This window comes from Pteropus vampyrus, unplaced genomic scaffold (genome assembly GCF_000151845.1).
Source record: "Pteropus vampyrus isolate Shadow unplaced genomic scaffold, Pvam_2.0 Scaffold571, whole genome shotgun sequence".
Classification (NCBI taxonomy): domain Eukaryota; kingdom Metazoa; phylum Chordata; class Mammalia; order Chiroptera; family Pteropodidae; genus Pteropus; species Pteropus vampyrus.
In genome coordinates, this window is record NW_011889352.1 from 1101036 (window position 1) to 1119532 (window position 18497).

The following is an 18497-nucleotide window of genomic DNA, read 5'->3' on the forward strand; positions in this document are numbered from 1 at the left end:
GAAATTACGCATGACTGGATTTCTTCTAAAAAGTAACACTTTTTAATAAATAATTTGAGAGTTTAGTTTTAAAACTTTGGAGGTGAATTTTTTCTTATTGCGAATAGAATGGGGGCCTATGAATATGAAAATAAGAATGCTAAATCATCATATGAATCCTTTGAAAAATGTGATGACATAGTAACTATATAAGAACATAATTGAACTTGTCAAAGACATAAAACTTAGATCTTGTCAGTGGAATGTTCTTGATTATTTTTAAAATACAATCAAAGTATCTTGATTCCCAAGGAAGAGCTTAGAAAGCTGCTGGAATAGTCTCAGCTTCTTCACATATACATAATTGGAAACATAATTTCAGATTAATATTTTTTTTTACTGAATGAAATCTTTAAAGAGGAGTACTATAAGAAATTTGTTTTACATAAATGTCATGTATGCAACTAATGGACAATAATTCATTTGTCACAAAGAATAACACTGGGAATGTACCATTTTCTGTCAAATCTTAGCTGATTTTCTGTCAAATCTTAGCTGATTTTCTGTCACATCTCAAGCAGAGCTTTTTCTGTTGCTTATTTGGCTTTTCTACCTTGATATGCATAAATAACACTTTTCCTTTTTTTTTTTTTTTAAAGATGCAATTCACAATTAAAACACTTTTCTTAATTGAGCAGCTGCTTTTAAAATTTTGGGGGGATAAACCACAGGAAGGAATTTGGGGAAGGAGTTAAGGTACTTGATTAAATAAGCTCTGGTACCTAACAGTGGGAGATTCTAGACACATTAAAAGAGCAGCAGTATTTATCCAAAAGGTGTTGTTATATATAGTTCCAATCTTTTGTGAAGGGATAGAAGTTATGATCTTGGTAGAGTGAACACACTAAATTGAAACTTCGTTGTCTGTGGGACCTTCCAGTTTTTTGATTACTTATTTTTGCTTTTATCTTATTTTCATCTTTTACCCCCCAGCAAATTTTAGAAGCCTCTGAAGAGGGCACAGATAATTAATGACTTAATCAGTAACAGAAGTTGAAGGATCTGTTTGATCCTCTTTTGTATTCCTTGAGGCTGAGAGAAGCCTCCAAATCAAATATTCCAACTAGACAGCAGCAGTAGTGTTAGACATTGTCTATTGCTTAGGACAGGTTTAGAAAAAAGCTACAGAATTTCTTACTAACATTGTATTGTCAGCCATTTAATCAGAATAGGCTGTATTTTTATTTTTGGTTTAAAACTTGTGTTGCCTGGATTAGGTTTCAGAGGGATACTTTTTATATTTTTTAGAATTGCCCTTTATTTTGGGGGCCTCAATGACTAATTTTGTATAAAGAACAGAAAGTTTAGTGGTACCAGAATTATGTTTTGATTAGATCTGATGGAGATTAAGGGCACATGAGATTGTTGTGTGGGTTATCCTAAATGATATAATTTAGTACTAGGTTTAAAATAAATTTGATTCCCCTAATTGTTTGATTTTTAAACATCACCTTATTTAAAAACTAGACCTGATACTATTTTGTGTCCACAAAGCCTCGTAATATTTAGAATAGAAATGTTGCCCAAAAAAGTATAGAATACATTTACACGTTTTAGTTTATCCTAAATACTAACTTATACAACCATAGTAAAATGATCAAAACCCAAAAATTTATATTGGTTCAGTACTATTAACCATGGGCCCTAATTCAGATTTCATAAGTTTTTCTCTCTTATGTTCTCTTTCTATTCTACAAATTATTTAATTTTTCATTAAGTCTCTTAGACAGTTCTTGATTCCTACTTGATATGCCTTTGACAGTTGAGTTCTGGTCAGTTAATTTGTATCATGTATTTCAATTTAGGTTATTTTCTCATGATTAGAATGAATTTCACTTTTTTTTTTTTTTTTAGCAAGATTTACAAGTGATGTTGTCTCCTCAGTTCACCAAACCTGGGGGTCCATATAGCAATATGTTTTAACTGTTCTCTTATTAACCTTTATCAGTTGGTTATGCTGTTGCCTGCTGGTTTTTTATTTACAAAATTATTATTTTTCACTTTGAAAGTGATAAGTATCAAGAACTTGGGGAGATGATTTAAGACTATGCAGATATCCCATTTCTCCTGAAGACTTGTCCATTCATTTTAGTGTTCATTGGTGGGTCTTGCCTATAGAAGTTAGTACTGTCTTTGCCTAATGAACTGACTTTTAGAAATGGAAATGAGATAGTTTTCACTAAATTATGTTTGTATGCACTAGTTAAGAAAATTTTTAAAACTAACAACCATTGTTTTTATATTTCTTAAACCATGAATATTGATACAACTTAACATATTTTTTCATTGATTTCATTATATTTGGCTTTGTTCTAATAAATTTTTTCCACAATTAGGGAAATTTTTCTAATTAGTGTTTTTTTTTTTTTTAAGGTTTTTATTTGGGACATGAAAGGAAATGGCCAGTTTCACCGTATTAAATAAAAACTTTTTTAGTAGCAATAAAGGGGAACCATAGGTAAAACAGCGAATTTAATACTTTAAATTATGAAGGTTACTATATTTTGGTAGTTTTACAATCAAATAAGTATTTTGCTGCCTTCAAGTTGGCTATATTTCCTGTTGATTCTTATAGGTAAATTTCTCAGCAGATCCCTTTTTGATGACAATTTGAGTCCATTGTTCTGATTTGTTAGATGAGGCTTGGAACACATCTGTATTTCCAAAGTTCAGATAGCTCTGAAAATTGGAAATCTTCATAAATCATTTGACGACAAAGTCTGAATTAAATAGATGTGAGAATAGTCTGTGTAGTAGAAAATAATTTGTTCGATTAGGAATCCTGCTTCAGACCCTTTGAGTGTGTTAATGTAGGTACACCACGTTACTTTAAAATTTAAGGCGACCTGTGGTAGATCCTCTGTAAATTCTGAATGATGCAAATTAAAATCAAAAGCATGAAGTCTTACTTGTTTAAAGACTGGGTTGTACTATTAAGGGATCCTTAAGTAAAAAACATTACAAACTTTCTTCTTAATTCTTTTTTCCCCCAGTATAGTGGGGTAGAAGTTAAAATTTCATTTCCAAGATTAGCTTAATGTTATTAAATTGGAAAGGGATAACAATATCTTGACCTTGATTTAGAAATATTTTCCATAAACTTAATCATAGTGCTTACAAAGTTAAACATCAGGGTTTTTGCATTTTTAACCCACAAATAAGTGGATGCATGTTTATATTTAAATAAATAACATGTTAGTCCTGTGGTATTTTAAGTTAAAAGTCATGGATTTTGTGTACTTTGACTGGTATAGCATTAAAGAATATCTTAGAAGATAATAATTTATAATTGTTAAGTCTATTTTGTAATGGTTAACAACAAAAAATAACCTAAAAATTTAAATGGGTAGTATATTAAAATGTGTTCCAAAAATGCCAAAATTGGTGATGGGATTGGGGTATATTATCTGACTCTACTCTGCCCTCTTCCTCCCCAGTTTTTTTTGTTCCTGGAGATTTATTAGCATGCTATAAAAGTGTTGACTAATTTTTTTCATAGGAATAAAAAAATATGTTGTTGGCCTCATTATCAAGACGTCATCTGACCCAACTTGTGTAGAGGTAAGAGTTTTTTTAAGAGGATGTAAAATCATTTAAACATTGAATTTTCAACTTTATACTGATACCAAACACCTACAGACACATATCCACAATCATTTTCAATAGATCTGCAGTCATTCTCTTGAGAGATTGCCTGTGCTTATATTCTTTTTACTCCTATTTTAGGCCCTCATTTAATCTAAACTTTTTTCTTTTCTTAGAAGGAAAAGGTGTATATTGGGAAATTGAATATGATTCTTGTTCAGGTAAGCTTTTACTTGATCCACTCTTTTCCTGAGAAGAATTAAATGCTTCAGTTAGGCTGATTACTTGAACAAAATATTTGAACCTACTACTTTGAATAACTAGACTAACATCTTACAGAAGTAGTGATAGTAGCCTTTACAGTAACTATAATATTTAATCTACTATACCATTTGAAATTATTAATTTACTGTGGTAGGAAACATCAAATACGGTAAACCCATCACTTCTGTGCCTCCAGAATGGATTGGACTTGTTTAAAATTTTATTTGCTTGGTACTGTGCATATTTCCTTTTCATGTCATGTATGCCAGTCTTAATTCATAAACCATTGCCTGTTGAATCCAACGTTTTTTAAATCAATCTCTATACTTAGTTGGTTTTTCCAACTTTATATAGTCTAACTTTAGAAATTTTGTATTTACCTATTTTTATATGTCACTAGATTAGATTGGCTTTTATACTAAGACTTTTTGTTGGTAAGCCTGTCTGAATGTGCTGTTACAGAATATCTTGTTGTGAAATCCCTAGTACACCAAGTATACAGTATAGACTTAAAAATCTAATGTAGTCATTAGGCTTTTGGTCAGAAGTGACTGTATCCCAAAGTTTAATGCTTCCTTTCTTCCAAGTTTATATGTCCAAACCCTACCATATTTCAAGAAAATGTCTTTCCCTGTCCATCATCTTTTTATGGTTAGAGTTAGATCTTTGCGTTTTCTAGGATAATTTGCACATAGCTATCTAGCAGATATTGATAAGAATATACATTAAAGCCAGATTAGACCAGTTGGGATAATTGAGAGGAGTCATGGGGGCATTTGAAAGAGAGGACTTTATCTGTTATACTTTGTACCATTGTGTTCTATAAGGGTGGCACATTTCTGTTTTTCTCAAAGGAGAAAATGGAAAGTGGTTGATATTCCTGCTTTTCGAATGATACAGTTTCTTTGAAGTTTATTTGCCATTGACAAAGTGAAATAAAATTAACATGTCTTGTCTTTTTTAGATACTGAAACAAGAATGGCCAAAACACTGGCCAACTTTTATCAGTGACATTGTTGGAGCAAGTAGGACCAGTGAAAGTCTTTGTCAAAATAATATGGTGATTCTTAAACTCTTGAGTGAAGAAGTATTTGATTTCTCTAGTGGACAGATAACCCAAGTGAAAGCTAAGCATTTAAAAGACAGGCAAGTAATTGTTTTGTTTTAGAATTTTAAGTAATTTCTCAAACTTTTTAATGGAATTTTGAGATTCATGATAAAATTTTGAGAAACTGATTATCGATATGTTAAATTACTTTTAATTGTTTCTGAGTATAAATTTAAGTAGTGCTACAGTGGGTCTAAAATTCTCAGTCTGGAGGCTTGAAAAGTACATGTGGTGTCAAAGATTAGATATTATACTTCTGTCGTCACAGCAAAATAACATACATCTCATGTTAAAGGAATATAGGTTAAGAGTTCCAGAAACAACTTTTTGGATCTATTTTATATGGTGACTACTTAATTATAGGTTCCAGGGAAAATGACTTGTATCCAATAGTCAGCTGAATTGTTACTAGTCCTGCATCTTATCAGTTCCCTATTTGTTAACCCTAGAAACATGCCAGACTTTATTTTTTCCACTTAATAATAAAAACTTGTTGAGGTCAATGGAGTACAGTATGTATTACCCTTATGCCTTTAAATGTAGTCAGACTAGCTTCAGACTTTACCATTTTTCCTGTGGTTTGGTGTATAAACACATTTTAGGATTTGGGATCTAACACTACTTATTTTGGAGAGTTTGAGTCATCTATGTTGATTATATAAAGACTAGAGTGTTTTATATTATTACAGTAATGGTGACAAAAATACTAAACCTCTAAGAAATGAAGTTTCTGTATAGCAGTCTTTATAGATGAGTTTTAAAAGTGATATTACATGTAGTTTTAATAACTGTAGCTTTTGATGTTAGTGCTATTTGTTTTTAATGACCAATTGCTGAAATTTTTAATATTTGTTAATATGTAAGTAGTGTTTTTCCTATTTGTTTTCTAAACTGATCACTTTTTTTTTTAGCATGTGCAATGAATTCTCACAAATCTTTCAGCTGTGTCAGTTTGTGATGGTAAGTGTTTTTAATTTCATTTTTTAAAATAAAAATTATAAGAAGATAATTATTTATAGATATGTTTTTGTTGTAGGAAAATTCCCAAAATGCTCCACTTGTACATGCAACTTTGGAAACATTGCTCAGATTTCTTAACTGGATTCCACTGGGATATATTTTTGAGACCAAGTTAATCAGCACATTAATTTATAAGGTATAGTGAATACATTTCAATTTTTTATCTATGCACTGAGTAGCTGCATATACTCTCAATTTGTAATGCTCTTTCATGTGGAAAAATCTTTGACATTCATAGCCATAACCAACCTTGTTTCTGAGATGATGAACCTTCTCAGAAGAACTTTTCCAGTTTCCAAGTAGTTGTTCAAAATAGTGTCAAAATCTTGTTACCCACTTATATCGTGTAATTTCACAAATTCCATGTGAACAAATAACGGATTTGATTTGATTTCAGTTCAATATATGTGTCACAATGAGTTAAATAAAAGAATGTTTCTACAAAATGGAAAATGTGGGGGTTTTTTTCTGATAATTTAAAAGCAGTAGCATATAACACCTATATAAGGTCTAATAATTGTTTATCCAGAGATAACCATCAGTTGGTTGTATTATTTTTCCAGATGTTTTCTTGGCTGTTATAATAAATAAATTATGTACTTAATTGTGGCTCTGTAAAAGCAGGCAATTATAATTTACATTTGGAGCTTTGTAGTTCAGGGCTTGATAAAGCAATATTGTGTTTTAACATGTGAATTTATAATACTGGAGCCATCATTTTATTGATAGACAATTTATAACATTTTTTTCTCTTTCTGATATTAAACTCTTTGTTCCTAATACTAACTTTAAGTAAAGTGTCTCAGGCCGTTTAATTTTATGCTGCTTTTTTTTTTTTTTTTAATTAAAATAGTTCTTGAATGTTCCAATGTTTCGAAATGTCTCTCTGAAGTGCCTCACTGAGATTGCTGGTGTGAGTGTAAGCCAGTATGAAGAACAATTTGTAACACTATTCACACTGACAATGATGCAACTAAAACAGGTAATAAATATGCTTAAAAACTATCTTTTAGTGTCTTAGAAAAAGTTGGGTTGGAGTTGAACCATTTCGGCACAACTTACCATAATAGACCAGTTGTAATGTGATTGTGTGTTTATTATATAAAATTAAGAGTAAACTAGAAATTTTTATGAACATTTAAAAAAAATCCTCGATATAAAATATGGTAATTCATTTCCACAGAATTTAGAAGCTTGGAAATCTGGGATTTAATATCAATCAGCTCTGCTTCTGACCTTATGTCTCGGAACCGAAGCATTGTCCAGTCCTAGTTTGATTAGGTATATATGAAATTACTTAGACGGTTAATCATAATGCTACATGTTGTATATATAATCTGAATTAAATATTTTTACGTTTTTAATAATATCAAGGAGAGAAACATTTGATACAGGGGAAAATTCAAAGGATAGTCTTTGAGGAAATTTTAGTACTTTCAACATTAAAGGGGAAAAGAAACATCAAAAGCTCTAGGACACACAAATACAGAAGCGTGGGTATAACGAGAATTCTAATGAAGAAGAAGCTGTTTAACTTTTTTTTTTTTTCTTTTTAATAGTAAAATGGCAGTGGAATCTTAATGCTAGTTATAGTGTTCTTTGTTATTGGTTTTAAAATGCAGACTAACAGCCCACATTTAAACTTTCAGATGCTTCCTTTAAATACCAATATTCGACTTGCATATTCAAATGGAAAAGATGATGAACAGAACTTTATTCAAAATCTCAGTTTGTTTCTCTGCACGTTTCTTAAGGAACATGGTCAGCTTATAGAAAAAAGACTAAATCTCAGGGAAACACTCATGGAGGTAGGCTTTGTGGAGCGTTTGGCTTTTGAAATTCTTCTGTGCAAAATAATAAGTGTCTTTGCTCTAAAATGTATGTACCTTTCAACATGTATTCTTACCTATTACTGCTCTCCATTATAAATGTATGTTGTCAGTTCCAAATTCTGGTTAAGCAGAGTTTACAGATTTTGTGTTCTATGTAATAACATTAATTTATGATCAAAATTAAACTTCTAAAAGGTATCCATGTCATTTCTAAGATGAAAAGTCTACATCTTAGAAACAACCTTATTTAAAAATTGAGCTGTATAAGTAACATAACAAAACCATCTCTTTTAAAGTATACAATTCACTGTTATCAGCCGTCATCTATCTGTTCTAAAACATTTTCATCACCTACAAGCGATGATGTACCCATTAATACAGTCACTCTCATTTTTCTCCTCCCCATCCCCCTCCCTTTGTCTCTGAAATTACCTATTCTGAGCCATTCATGTAAATGGAATCATAATATCTGGTCTTTTATAATTGGCTTCTTTCATTTACCATGTTTTCAAGGTTCATCTGTGTTACAGCATATACCAGTACTTCGTCCTCTTTTATGGCTGAATGATATTTCATTGTAGGCATATTTTAATTTTGTGTGTTCATCATTTGGTGGACATTTTGATCATTTCCACCTTTTCATTGTTGGTACCAACGATTGCGTAAGGTTTTTGAAGTGTTGTTGTAGGACATGTCAAAAGAAAGCAGAATTTGCTTCTAGAGAATTTCTAGTCTTTTTCTGAATAGTAAATCCTCAGAGTTGTGTAAAATACAACATGGATTTTTATTTCTAATGTAATGAGTGGAAAGCAGTTTGGTTAATAATATCTAAGGATTATTTTAATAGTTTTGCTTTTCATTGTAGGCCCTTCATTATATGTTGTTGGTATCAGAAGTGGAGGAAACAGAAATCTTTAAGATTTGTCTCGAGTACTGGAATCATTTGGCAGCTGAACTCTATAGAGAGAGTCCATTCTCTACATCTGCCTCTCCATTACTATCTGGAAGTCAACATTTTGATGTTCCTCCCAGGAGACAACTGTATTTGCCCGTTTTATCCAAGGTAACAGTAAAGTGGGTGGTTGAATGCTTTTCCTGTTATTGCTGTGATTTTTGAGGACTAAATGCAAGTACTAGCTTTTATTTTTGGCTAATCTTTCCAAATAAATATGCTGCAAAAAGAGTCCAACAACTTCTTCATGCATGTTGAAAACCAGAACATGAAAGAGATCATATACGAGCTATGGTTCGTAAAAGTGTGGTCCTTTTAGAAGCAGTACCACCTATGAGTTTGTTAGAAAAATGCAGATTTAAGAGGCCACCCCATATCAGTCAGTTTCTGGAGAGGATATTGGAAATTTAACAGTTGATTTTTATTCATCATAAAGTTTCAGAATCATTGCTTGTAGAATAACATTTTCATAATGTTTATTCTTTTATATGAGAATAGTATTGTTATGTTGGTGTGAAGTGCGTATATTTTAATTTTTTATTGCTGTGTTTGATGTGGCTTATTTCAAAGATCTAACAGATTTTTCTTTATTGTTGAATAGGTCCGTTTATTGATGGTTAGTCGTATGGCTAAACCAGAGGAAGTATTGGTTGTAGAAAATGATCAGGGAGAAGTTGTAAGAGAATTCATGAAGGATACAGATTCCATAAATTTGTATAAGAATATGAGAGAAACATTAGGTAAGTTAATAAATACTATAATTTTTATTTTATAATTTTTGTTCTGGGGTAGAAATATTTTAGGAAATGTGGTATACTTAGTTTCTAAATCTGTTAATAGCTAAGTTTTGCATTTGAAATATCTGAAACTTTTTTCCTTCGTTTGTAGTTTATCTTACTCATCTGGATTATGTAGATACAGAAAGAATAATGACTGAGAAGCTTCACAATCAAGTGAATGGTACAGAATGGTCATGGAAAAATTTAAATACATTGTGTTGGGCAATTGGCTCCATTAGTGGAGCAATGCATGAAGAGGATGAAAAACGATTTCTTGTTACTGTTATAAAGGTATGCAAGTGATTTGTATGAACTGGAACCATTATATAAGTTTTATTACAAATTACTGAAATTTTTCTTGTATCATAGGATCTATTAGGATTATGTGAACAGAAAAGAGGCAAAGATAATAAAGCTATCATTGCATCAAATATCATGTACATAGTAGGTCAATATCCAAGATTTTTAAGAGCTCACTGGAAATTTTTGAAGACTGTGGTTAACAAGCTGTTTGAATTCATGCATGGTAAATCCTCTCTATTTAATATATTATATTTAGATATTTTTGTTAAACAAAAACAATTTTTCTTCAAACTTTTTTGATAAATGTTTTTATTTTGTTAGAGACCCATGATGGAGTCCAGGACATGGCTTGTGATACTTTCATTAAAATAGCTCAGAAATGCCGCAGGCATTTTGTTCAGGTTCAGGTTGGAGAAGTAATGCCATTTATTGATGAGATTTTGAACAACATTAACACTATAATTTGTGATCTTCAGCCTCAACAGGTATGGTGGGAGCACTTAGCATATTTTTCTTAGAAAGTAGCTACTGTTTTCATCAGAATTCATTAATGGGAATTGAAAGAACACTGCTACTGGATTCAGTTCAAGTATCTCTGTGGTTATGTTTTCATAGTGAGATAGAAATTTAACTAGAAGTTTGTTAGGCTGTTTTCCTATCTGACACTTAAAATTTGTTTAAGTTACAGATGTGAATTGTTTGTGTGGCATTCCTTATCATGGTTCGTAAATATAAAATGTCTTCCTTTTAACATAGGTCCATACATTTTATGAAGCTGTGGGATACATGATTGGTGCACAAACAGACCAAACAGTACAAGAACATTTGATAGAAAAATATATGCTACTCCCTAATCAAGTTTGGGATAGCATAATCCAGCAGGCAACCAAAGTAAGTTAAAGTACTTTTTGTAAAAGTTCTAGTAGATTTTAAGAATTGTGTTATTTACAAAAGTCCAGAATTCAGTACCTCTGACATATTTGCCTGATTTATAAGGATTTTTATCTGTGTTTTTGCACATTAAAAAATACATGGTAAATTTTTATTCTGTTTTGATGATAAATTGTGACTTTCACTCTATTCTTAGTTATAGGCATAGGTAATGAAGACTTATTTTGTGTGTACTATTTGGAATTATAAATGTGATTATAAATTAGGAATAAGGTGGGTAGTGTTTTTTGCTTTAGTGATTATAAGGATAATTCATACGATAATTGGATTTCTTTTTTTGTCCTTCACAGAATGTGGATATACTTAAAGATCCTGAAACAGTCAAGCAGCTTGGTAGCATATTAAAAACAAATGTGAGAGCCTGCAAAGCTGTTGGACACCCCTTTGTAATTCAACTTGGGAGAATTTATTTAGATATGCTTAATGTATACAAGTGCCTCAGTGAAAATATTTCTGCAGCTATCCAAGCTAATGGTAAGTGATTTTGAATTCTCTTGGAATGTTGTATATCAGTTCTACATTCCTTACGGTAGGCATTCAGTATTGCTCACAGATTTAAATCAACTCCCCTCTCATGTTCCAGATAACCCTCGACAATTTTTTAAACAAATTGCATGCCCCCTTTCCTTGTAAAATTAGTCTTAGTTTATTTTCCCAATAAATTCGTCTTAGGATTTTAAAAAATGTCTAGGTTTTTTAACGGTAAATAAAACAGTATCTGAAACACATGTAATTACCAATGTAGAATTTTAATTGTCAAGTTGGATTCCACTTAATTATATTTTTTAGGTGAGATGGTTACAAAGCAGCCATTGATTAGAAGTATGCGAACAGTGAAAAGGGAAACTTTAAAGTTAATATCTGGTTGGGTGAGCCGGTCCAATGATCCACAGATGGTAAGTGAGATGTGCTTTTTGTTTAAGTTGAAACTGCAGTCTCTGAAATATGCTTTATTTCTGTGTGCACTTGGCTAATTTAAAGGTAATTTAGATGTCTACGTTGGTTTATTTTATAGCATTCTATTTATCAGAGTCCTTGAGTACTTTAAAATGTGGTTATATAAACCATCTTCTAAAGAAATTGCTGTTAATTGAAGGTAGTGGTGATATGTAACAAGATAACTGAGAAGCTGTCTTTTTATTTTTATGGCTAGATAAGAGTTGAGATGAATTTTTTGTGTTCATGATTTTCAGAGCAGTTTACAAAGCCGACATTAGTTTGCCTCTTCAGTGAAAGTAAGTGCTTTCTCACTTGAAGATTTGAAAAGTCTTTTACTTGCTTATTCCTCTTAGTCTTAAATCATTTCCAGAAAGGAAATGGTTTTCAGAAACTAAACCAGCTCTATATGCCTCAACTGGGAAAAATGTGAATTATTATTATTACCCTTTTCATGCTCTTGGTCCTTGGAACACTACAAAAAGTTCTGTCCTGTTAACACTGCTGTGTAGTTGACAAGTGTGCTACTGGATGATTTTGAAATTTCAATAGTTCTTATTGATAAGGAAATGTTTTTCAGGAAATTTATTCAGAAAACAATAATGGAATTCTCAAGGTATAGATTTAAATATTGAAAGATTTGAACACGTGTAGTATGAGGTCAGAACTGTATTAAATTTAGAAAGTAAAAGGGATAAATTGAAGGAATTGTGAAGTTCATAATTTACAATAGCTTGGTCAAATCAGGAGCATCAGTGGTGATGATATAACAGAATATCATATTTTACAGCTAAGGTTTATGTTGAGGTTTGGGGCAGTGTGTTCAAAAATATTCAACAACACACCTGATCCAGTTTGTTGGGAAAGAATTATTTCAGTCAGTGTTAAGAGTAGAAATGAGAACCAGTTCTAGTTTGAGACACCAAATGAGTAATTGGGAAAATAATTCCGTGCTTTATCCTTCAAATCTTATTAGACCTTTTTTGTGAAGTAAGACACTATTAACACTAGTAATCTACATTTGATGTATTTATTGTACAGGTCTTAATAGAGAGAACCTATTAAAAGCAAGACATTATACCTTAATATGACGATTGAGAGTTTGGAAACCCGCAGTTTCTTTGGTGCAATTCAGTTTCTTTTAAGCGGTTGTTATTTCTGTTTATTAAAATAAATTGTGAGTGGGTGTCTGCTTTTGATTAGATTTGAGTACCCAGGGTTTTTATAGATACTCATTGAAGAAACTGATAAAATCTTGGTTAGGAAGACTATTTTTCCTTTTAGGTTACTCATCCTGCATATATAATATCCCTAGAATCCTGATCTTGCAACAGTAACTTACAGCAATCACTTGGTTTGGGGCCTCAGTTTCCTTAGTAATTATGGATTTGAAGTACACTATTTCTTGGTCTTTACCAGCCTGCTGTTGATTTCTTGGTTTCTTCTGGTAAAATGTTTTAGTGTACAAAAAACCTAGTCTCAATGCATAAGATTTTCCAGTTTTCAGCAGACAATCAACCTAAATCTTAGAGACAGCAGTGACCTACCTTTTTATAATAGTGACCAAGTGCCTAGATTGAAACTTAAAAGTTTTTTTTTTTTTCTTTCTTTAACAGGTAGCTGAAAATTTTGTTCCTCCTCTGTTGGATGCAGTTCTCATTGATTATCAGAGAAATGTCCCAGCTGCTAGAGAACCAGAAGTGCTTAGTACTATGGCTATCATCGTCAATAAGTTGGGAGGACATATAACAGCTGAAATACCTCAAATATTTGATGCTGTTTTTGAATGCACATTGAATATGATAAATAAGGCATGTGATTTTCATTTCAGTTATAAAATGGAAATTCTGCACATGTCTTTAGAACACTTGAAAGCATAAATGGTATCTGTGAGTGTAGCTTAATTTTTAGGTTCTAGAGTTAAATATTTTGAACTCTAAATCAGGGAACTAGTTTTTTTAATTTACTACAAAAATATCTTAAAAGCAAAAAGTAAGTTTGATAGATTGTAACATTCAAATAGCAGCTTGCATTTATTGAAAACTTGCTGCATTTTAGGCATTAAGAGTTCAGTTGTATTTGTTTAAAAGGTAGGTTTACATTTTTATTTATATAAGTATAGTACATGCTTATAAAAAATAGGGAAGTACATTAACCAAGACAAATGCCAGTGTAAGTATATAAATTTACACAGCTAACAAATTTTAATCTGTATTATGGTTTCAGTCACTAAAGTGGTGGTAATAGCGTCAGTTACTAGAAAATGTGTTCTTTTTGAGCATTTTTGTGCATGAGTTCATTTGTAATGTGACCTTGTGTTCCCTCATTTTGGCAATTTATTTATTTAATAAGTGGTTATTCCATCTTCCATGAGAGGTGAATTACCTTGTCTTTGGGTTTGCCTTTTAGCAGTCTACATCTAATGGGTGCCACTAACAACTGCAAACATTTATACTGAATTGGGGCTTGCTTTTTCTCTCATTTAAAATATAATTAAGGCACTTAAACTTTATTTTGTTCCCACCATTTATTTTTAGGACTTTGAAGAATATCCTGAACACAGAACGAACTTTTTCTTACTACTTCAGGCTGTCAATTCTCACTGTTTCCCAGCATTCCTGGCTATCCCACCTGCACAGTTTAAACTTGTTTTGGATTCTATTATTTGGGCTTTCAAACATACTATGAGGAATGTTGCAGATACAGGTAAATGCATAGAAATAATATTCTTTTATTTTCCTACTAATCAACAAACTGTATAGACACAAATAAATGTATAGTTGTTGAAAAGTTAGGTAAATAACACTTGTCATAGTTTTATTTTGAACGCATCAATTGCATAGATATGTCTTAAGTCCAAAGTCCAAAAACAGTTTTATCATCTGTTTTAGACATAGTTCATAGGCAGGATTGAGTTATAGGAAGATAGGCATAAAATTCAAGATAAGGAGATAGGCATAAAATTCAAGATAGGCATAAAATTCAAAACAAGGATGGGAATCCATGTTTTCACCAGTGTTTTCTCCATATGCTTTTCCTCTGTGGCACTAAGGCTCCACTGAGGATAAAACTAAACATTTTTAGCTGGAGGATTTTTGATTTGTTGTGTTTTTAAATAGTTATTGGTTTATGTAATAGAAATGTCTACTTAGTTGTGCTGTTTTCGGAGTGAAGGTTGAGAGAATAAACCCGTCTTTGAAACAGTGGAAATGTAGTAAGGGTTATCATTTATATTATAGTCTGTAAGCAGGCATTGATTCTAGTGGAACTCCATTGCTGATTCAGGATAATTTAGGCAAAGAGGAAAACAGGGAGACTGAGTTTTGAATCAGTAGTTGAATAGCTGAAATACTATCGTGAATGTTATCAGTCTGTAATTTTTTCATGTTCTCTGTATTTTAGGCTTACAGATACTTTTTACACTCTTACAAAATGTTGCACAAGAAGAAGCTGCAGCTCAGAGCTTTTATCAAACTTATTTTTGTGATATTCTTCAGCATATCTTCTCTGTTGTGACAGACACCTCACATACTGCTGGTAAGAATTTAAATCTATAAAAATGTTAAATGTTCCAGTAGTTATTACATCTTACAGTTAATAATGTTATTTTTATCAACAGGTTTAACAATGCATGCGTCAATACTTGCATATATGTTTAATTTGGTCGAAGAAGGAAAAATAAGTACACCGTTAAATCCTGGGAATCCAGTTAACAACCAAATGTTTATTCAGGAATACGTGGCTAATCTTCTTAAGTCTGCATTCCCTCATCTACAAGAGTAAATATGTATACTTTTTAATAAATGTAAATTTTTCTGCTTAAAAATAGGTGGTGATTAATTATTATGTTCTGATTTATAGCGCTCAAGTAAAGCTCTTTGTGACAGGGCTTTTCAGCTTAAATCAAGATATTCCTGCTTTCAAGGAACACCTTCGGGATTTCCTAGTACAAATAAAGGTATGCATTTTATTTGTAGTTGCAAAAATATTGATTATATGTGATTTAAGTGTTGCATCGTGGAATTGTATTTTTAAATCCTTGGGCTTTAAAAATAATGTACAATCTTACTAGTGAGACTGGTTACAGAATTAAAGATTAAATCAAGGTCAGGAAGAGGATAGGCTTGAAATGTTTTTGTCAACTTTGTTATTAACATAATTCATTTTATATAATTTAAATGCCTCTTGCAGTATTGGGATTGACTCCCATAGGTATTGTTTAAAGAGTGCAGTGAGAGAGAAGAAAGCACATTGGTAGCTCCCTTTGGGATTAATACCTATTTTGTTAGTAAGGAATTCATTTTAGGGGCAACCATGACAATTAGCAAATATCAGCATATTTCTGCTTTTATACAGTGCTCCATCAAACTGGGAAAGAGAGATTTTTCTTACCTCATTTTTTAAAAATTCAAAAGTTTCATAAAACCCGTAAGTGGTAATGAATTATCTCATTCATTACTATTTAAGAATTGGTCACATACGACATTCAGTGTTTTTTTCTCTCCAAAATACAAGTAGTTTTAAATATATTAGCTAAGTGTAAAAAATTGAATTCAAAGTAAAGGGATAATGCAAATTACCTGAAATATAGCTATGGAGACAATGATAATATAGCTAACTTGATCATAAGTCTTGGGAGAAACAGCTTTGATATCTTTGCTTTACCTAGTAGTAGATTATATAGAATATCATACTATGCCTCTTTTGTAACAGCTCTACCCACCCACACATATACACGCTGTTGGTTTTTAATTCAGCCACATAGAATTGTATCAATGTACGATAATTTAAATCCAACCAATTGAGAAAAATTATATCCCTTGTGTAAACATGAATTTGCTTATCTGCACGTTTTCCCCCAAAAGGCTAGTCATTTTTTCAAAATCAAAAACATTATGTTGACCTTTCAACTGTCTGTTTCACAGGAGTTTGCAGGTGAAGATACATCTGATCTGTTTTTGGAAGAAAGAGAAACAGCCCTTCGACAGGCTCAGGAAGAAAAACATAAACTTCAAATGTCTGTCCCTGGCATCCTTAATCCACATGAAATTCCAGAAGAAATGTGTGATTAAAATCAAAAGTCATACTGGTTTTTTTTTTTCCTCTGCAACTCTTATTAGCAGAAGAAAACAGCATCTGGATATTTGTCGACCAAAATGATGCCAATTTGTAAATTAAAATGTCACCTAGTGGCCCTTTTTCTTATGTGTTTTTTGTATAAGAAATTTTCTGTGAAATACCTTCCAACTGTTTAAGCTTTTGTTTTGGTCATCTTTATTTAGTTTGCATGAAGTTGAAAATTAAGGCATTTTTAAAAATTCTACTTCATGCCCATTTTGTGGCTGGGATTGCGGGAAGAGGCGAATTCGATTTGAACATATACTTGTAAATTCTAATGCAAAATTATACAATTTTTCCTGTAAACAATACCAATTTTTAATTAGGGAGCATTTTCTTTCTAGCCTGCATTTCAGCCTAGAAGAAAAGATAATGAGTAAAACAAATTGCATTGTTGAAAGGATTATAGTGCTGCATTGTCTGAAGTTAGCACCTCTTGGACTGAATCGTTTGTCTAGACTACATGTATTACAAGTCTGTATGGCAAGTTTGCAGCAAGATCATGTGCATATCATCCCATTGTAAAGCAACTTCAAAAAATATGGGAACAGTTAGTTATTTTTACACAGTTCTTTTTGTTTTTGTGTGTGTGTGCTGTCGCTTGTCGACAACAGCTTTTTGTTTTCCTCAATGAGGAGTGTTGCTCATTTGTGAGCCTTCATTAACTCGAAGTGAAATGGTTAAAAATATTTATCCTGTTAGAGTAGGCTGCATCTTTTTAACAACTCATTAAAAAACAAAACAAAACTGGCTTTTGAGATGACTTATACTAATTTACATTGTTTACCAAGCTGTAGTGCTTTAAATACACTACTTAAAAGGCAAAATAAACTTGGTTTACATTTATTTTCCCTTTATTGGCTCGAAATTATTACTATATTAATGAAAGTGGTTGTGTTAAGTAACATTTTAAGATGATGTTTGACACTTGTTGACTTACAAATAATAATTGTGAAGTTATTGGGAGTAAAGGCAGTTTGTATAAAATGAATGTTTTCTTTAGATACTTTCTGTTCCCAAGAAACATTTCTTGTTTAACACAATTTACCTTTATTTGTGATTAAAGAGTATCTTGTCTCCTCTGTTTAGGAGCCCAAGTGTTACAAAGATGAGTCTTAGAACCCAGGTACAAGAAGCTACTGCAGATACTATGTTCTTGTAAACTGTAGCCCTTAGGAGTTGTCTTATTTTAATAATCAGAGCAAGGGGGAAAATGTGTATAGAGGGCCTATAAAACATGAAAAGGGGTTTTTAGAACTAAGGCAAGAGAAAAAGGAAATCAGTTTGGGCGAACCTGTTTATTAGTTTATCCTTAGGATAAACTAATGTGCTATCAACTAGATTAAAGCCTAAGCATTTGAAAGTACCCTGAATTCGTGGAGAATAAACAATTTTGTATAATTGCTACACTAAATCATTCTGTGGCAAACCTGCCATCATTTCAGTAGAATACATAGGATAGCAAATGGTAAGAATTTAGAGTATTGGGTATTGGAAGACTGTTTAAGCTTTACCTTTAGAATCTTTGATTCAGTCTTAGTTAATTGATGTTTGCCTAAAAATATGTTTTACAAGGTTTTCTTAGAGTTTATGTCCAGATCATGTGCTCT

At 31.7% G+C, this 18497-nt stretch overlaps 1 protein-coding gene across 4 annotated transcripts in view; it reads left to right on the plus strand.

Moving 5' to 3' along the window:
- The window catches only part of LOC105308400 (exportin-1), a 35831-nt gene extending 18097 nt beyond the window's left edge, over positions 1-17734 (plus strand). For 2 of the 4 annotated variants that reach the window (XM_023525566.1, XM_023525567.1), the window contains 21 exons: positions 3539-3600; positions 3801-3845; positions 4853-5034; positions 5908-5956; positions 6033-6152; positions 6870-6998; positions 7666-7824; positions 8714-8911; positions 9402-9540; positions 9689-9870; positions 9949-10105; positions 10204-10367; positions 10639-10773; positions 11124-11307; positions 11623-11729; positions 13386-13580; positions 14307-14475; positions 15172-15306; positions 15389-15548; positions 15631-15727; positions 16695-17638. In XM_023525566.1, coding sequence (XP_023381334.1) covers positions 3539-3600; positions 3801-3845; positions 4853-5034; positions 5908-5956; positions 6033-6152; positions 6870-6998; positions 7666-7824; positions 8714-8911; positions 9402-9540; positions 9689-9870; positions 9949-10105; positions 10204-10367; positions 10639-10773; positions 11124-11307; positions 11623-11729; positions 13386-13580; positions 14307-14475; positions 15172-15306; positions 15389-15548; positions 15631-15727; positions 16695-16841 — 2915 coding nt within the window. In that variant the 3' untranslated portion in view covers positions 16842-17638. Of the gene's footprint in view, positions 1-2412; positions 2498-3538; positions 3601-3800; positions 3846-4852; positions 5035-5907; positions 5957-6032; positions 6153-6869; positions 6999-7665; positions 7825-8713; positions 8912-9401; positions 9541-9688; positions 9871-9948; positions 10106-10203; positions 10368-10638; positions 10774-11123; positions 11308-11622; positions 11730-13385; positions 13581-14306; positions 14476-15171; positions 15307-15388; positions 15549-15630; positions 15728-16694 lie in introns of all 4 variants that reach the window. The other 2 variants (XM_023525568.1, XM_011384356.2) reach the window with 2 other exon arrangements.
- Positions 17735-18497: the final 763 nt, after the last annotated feature.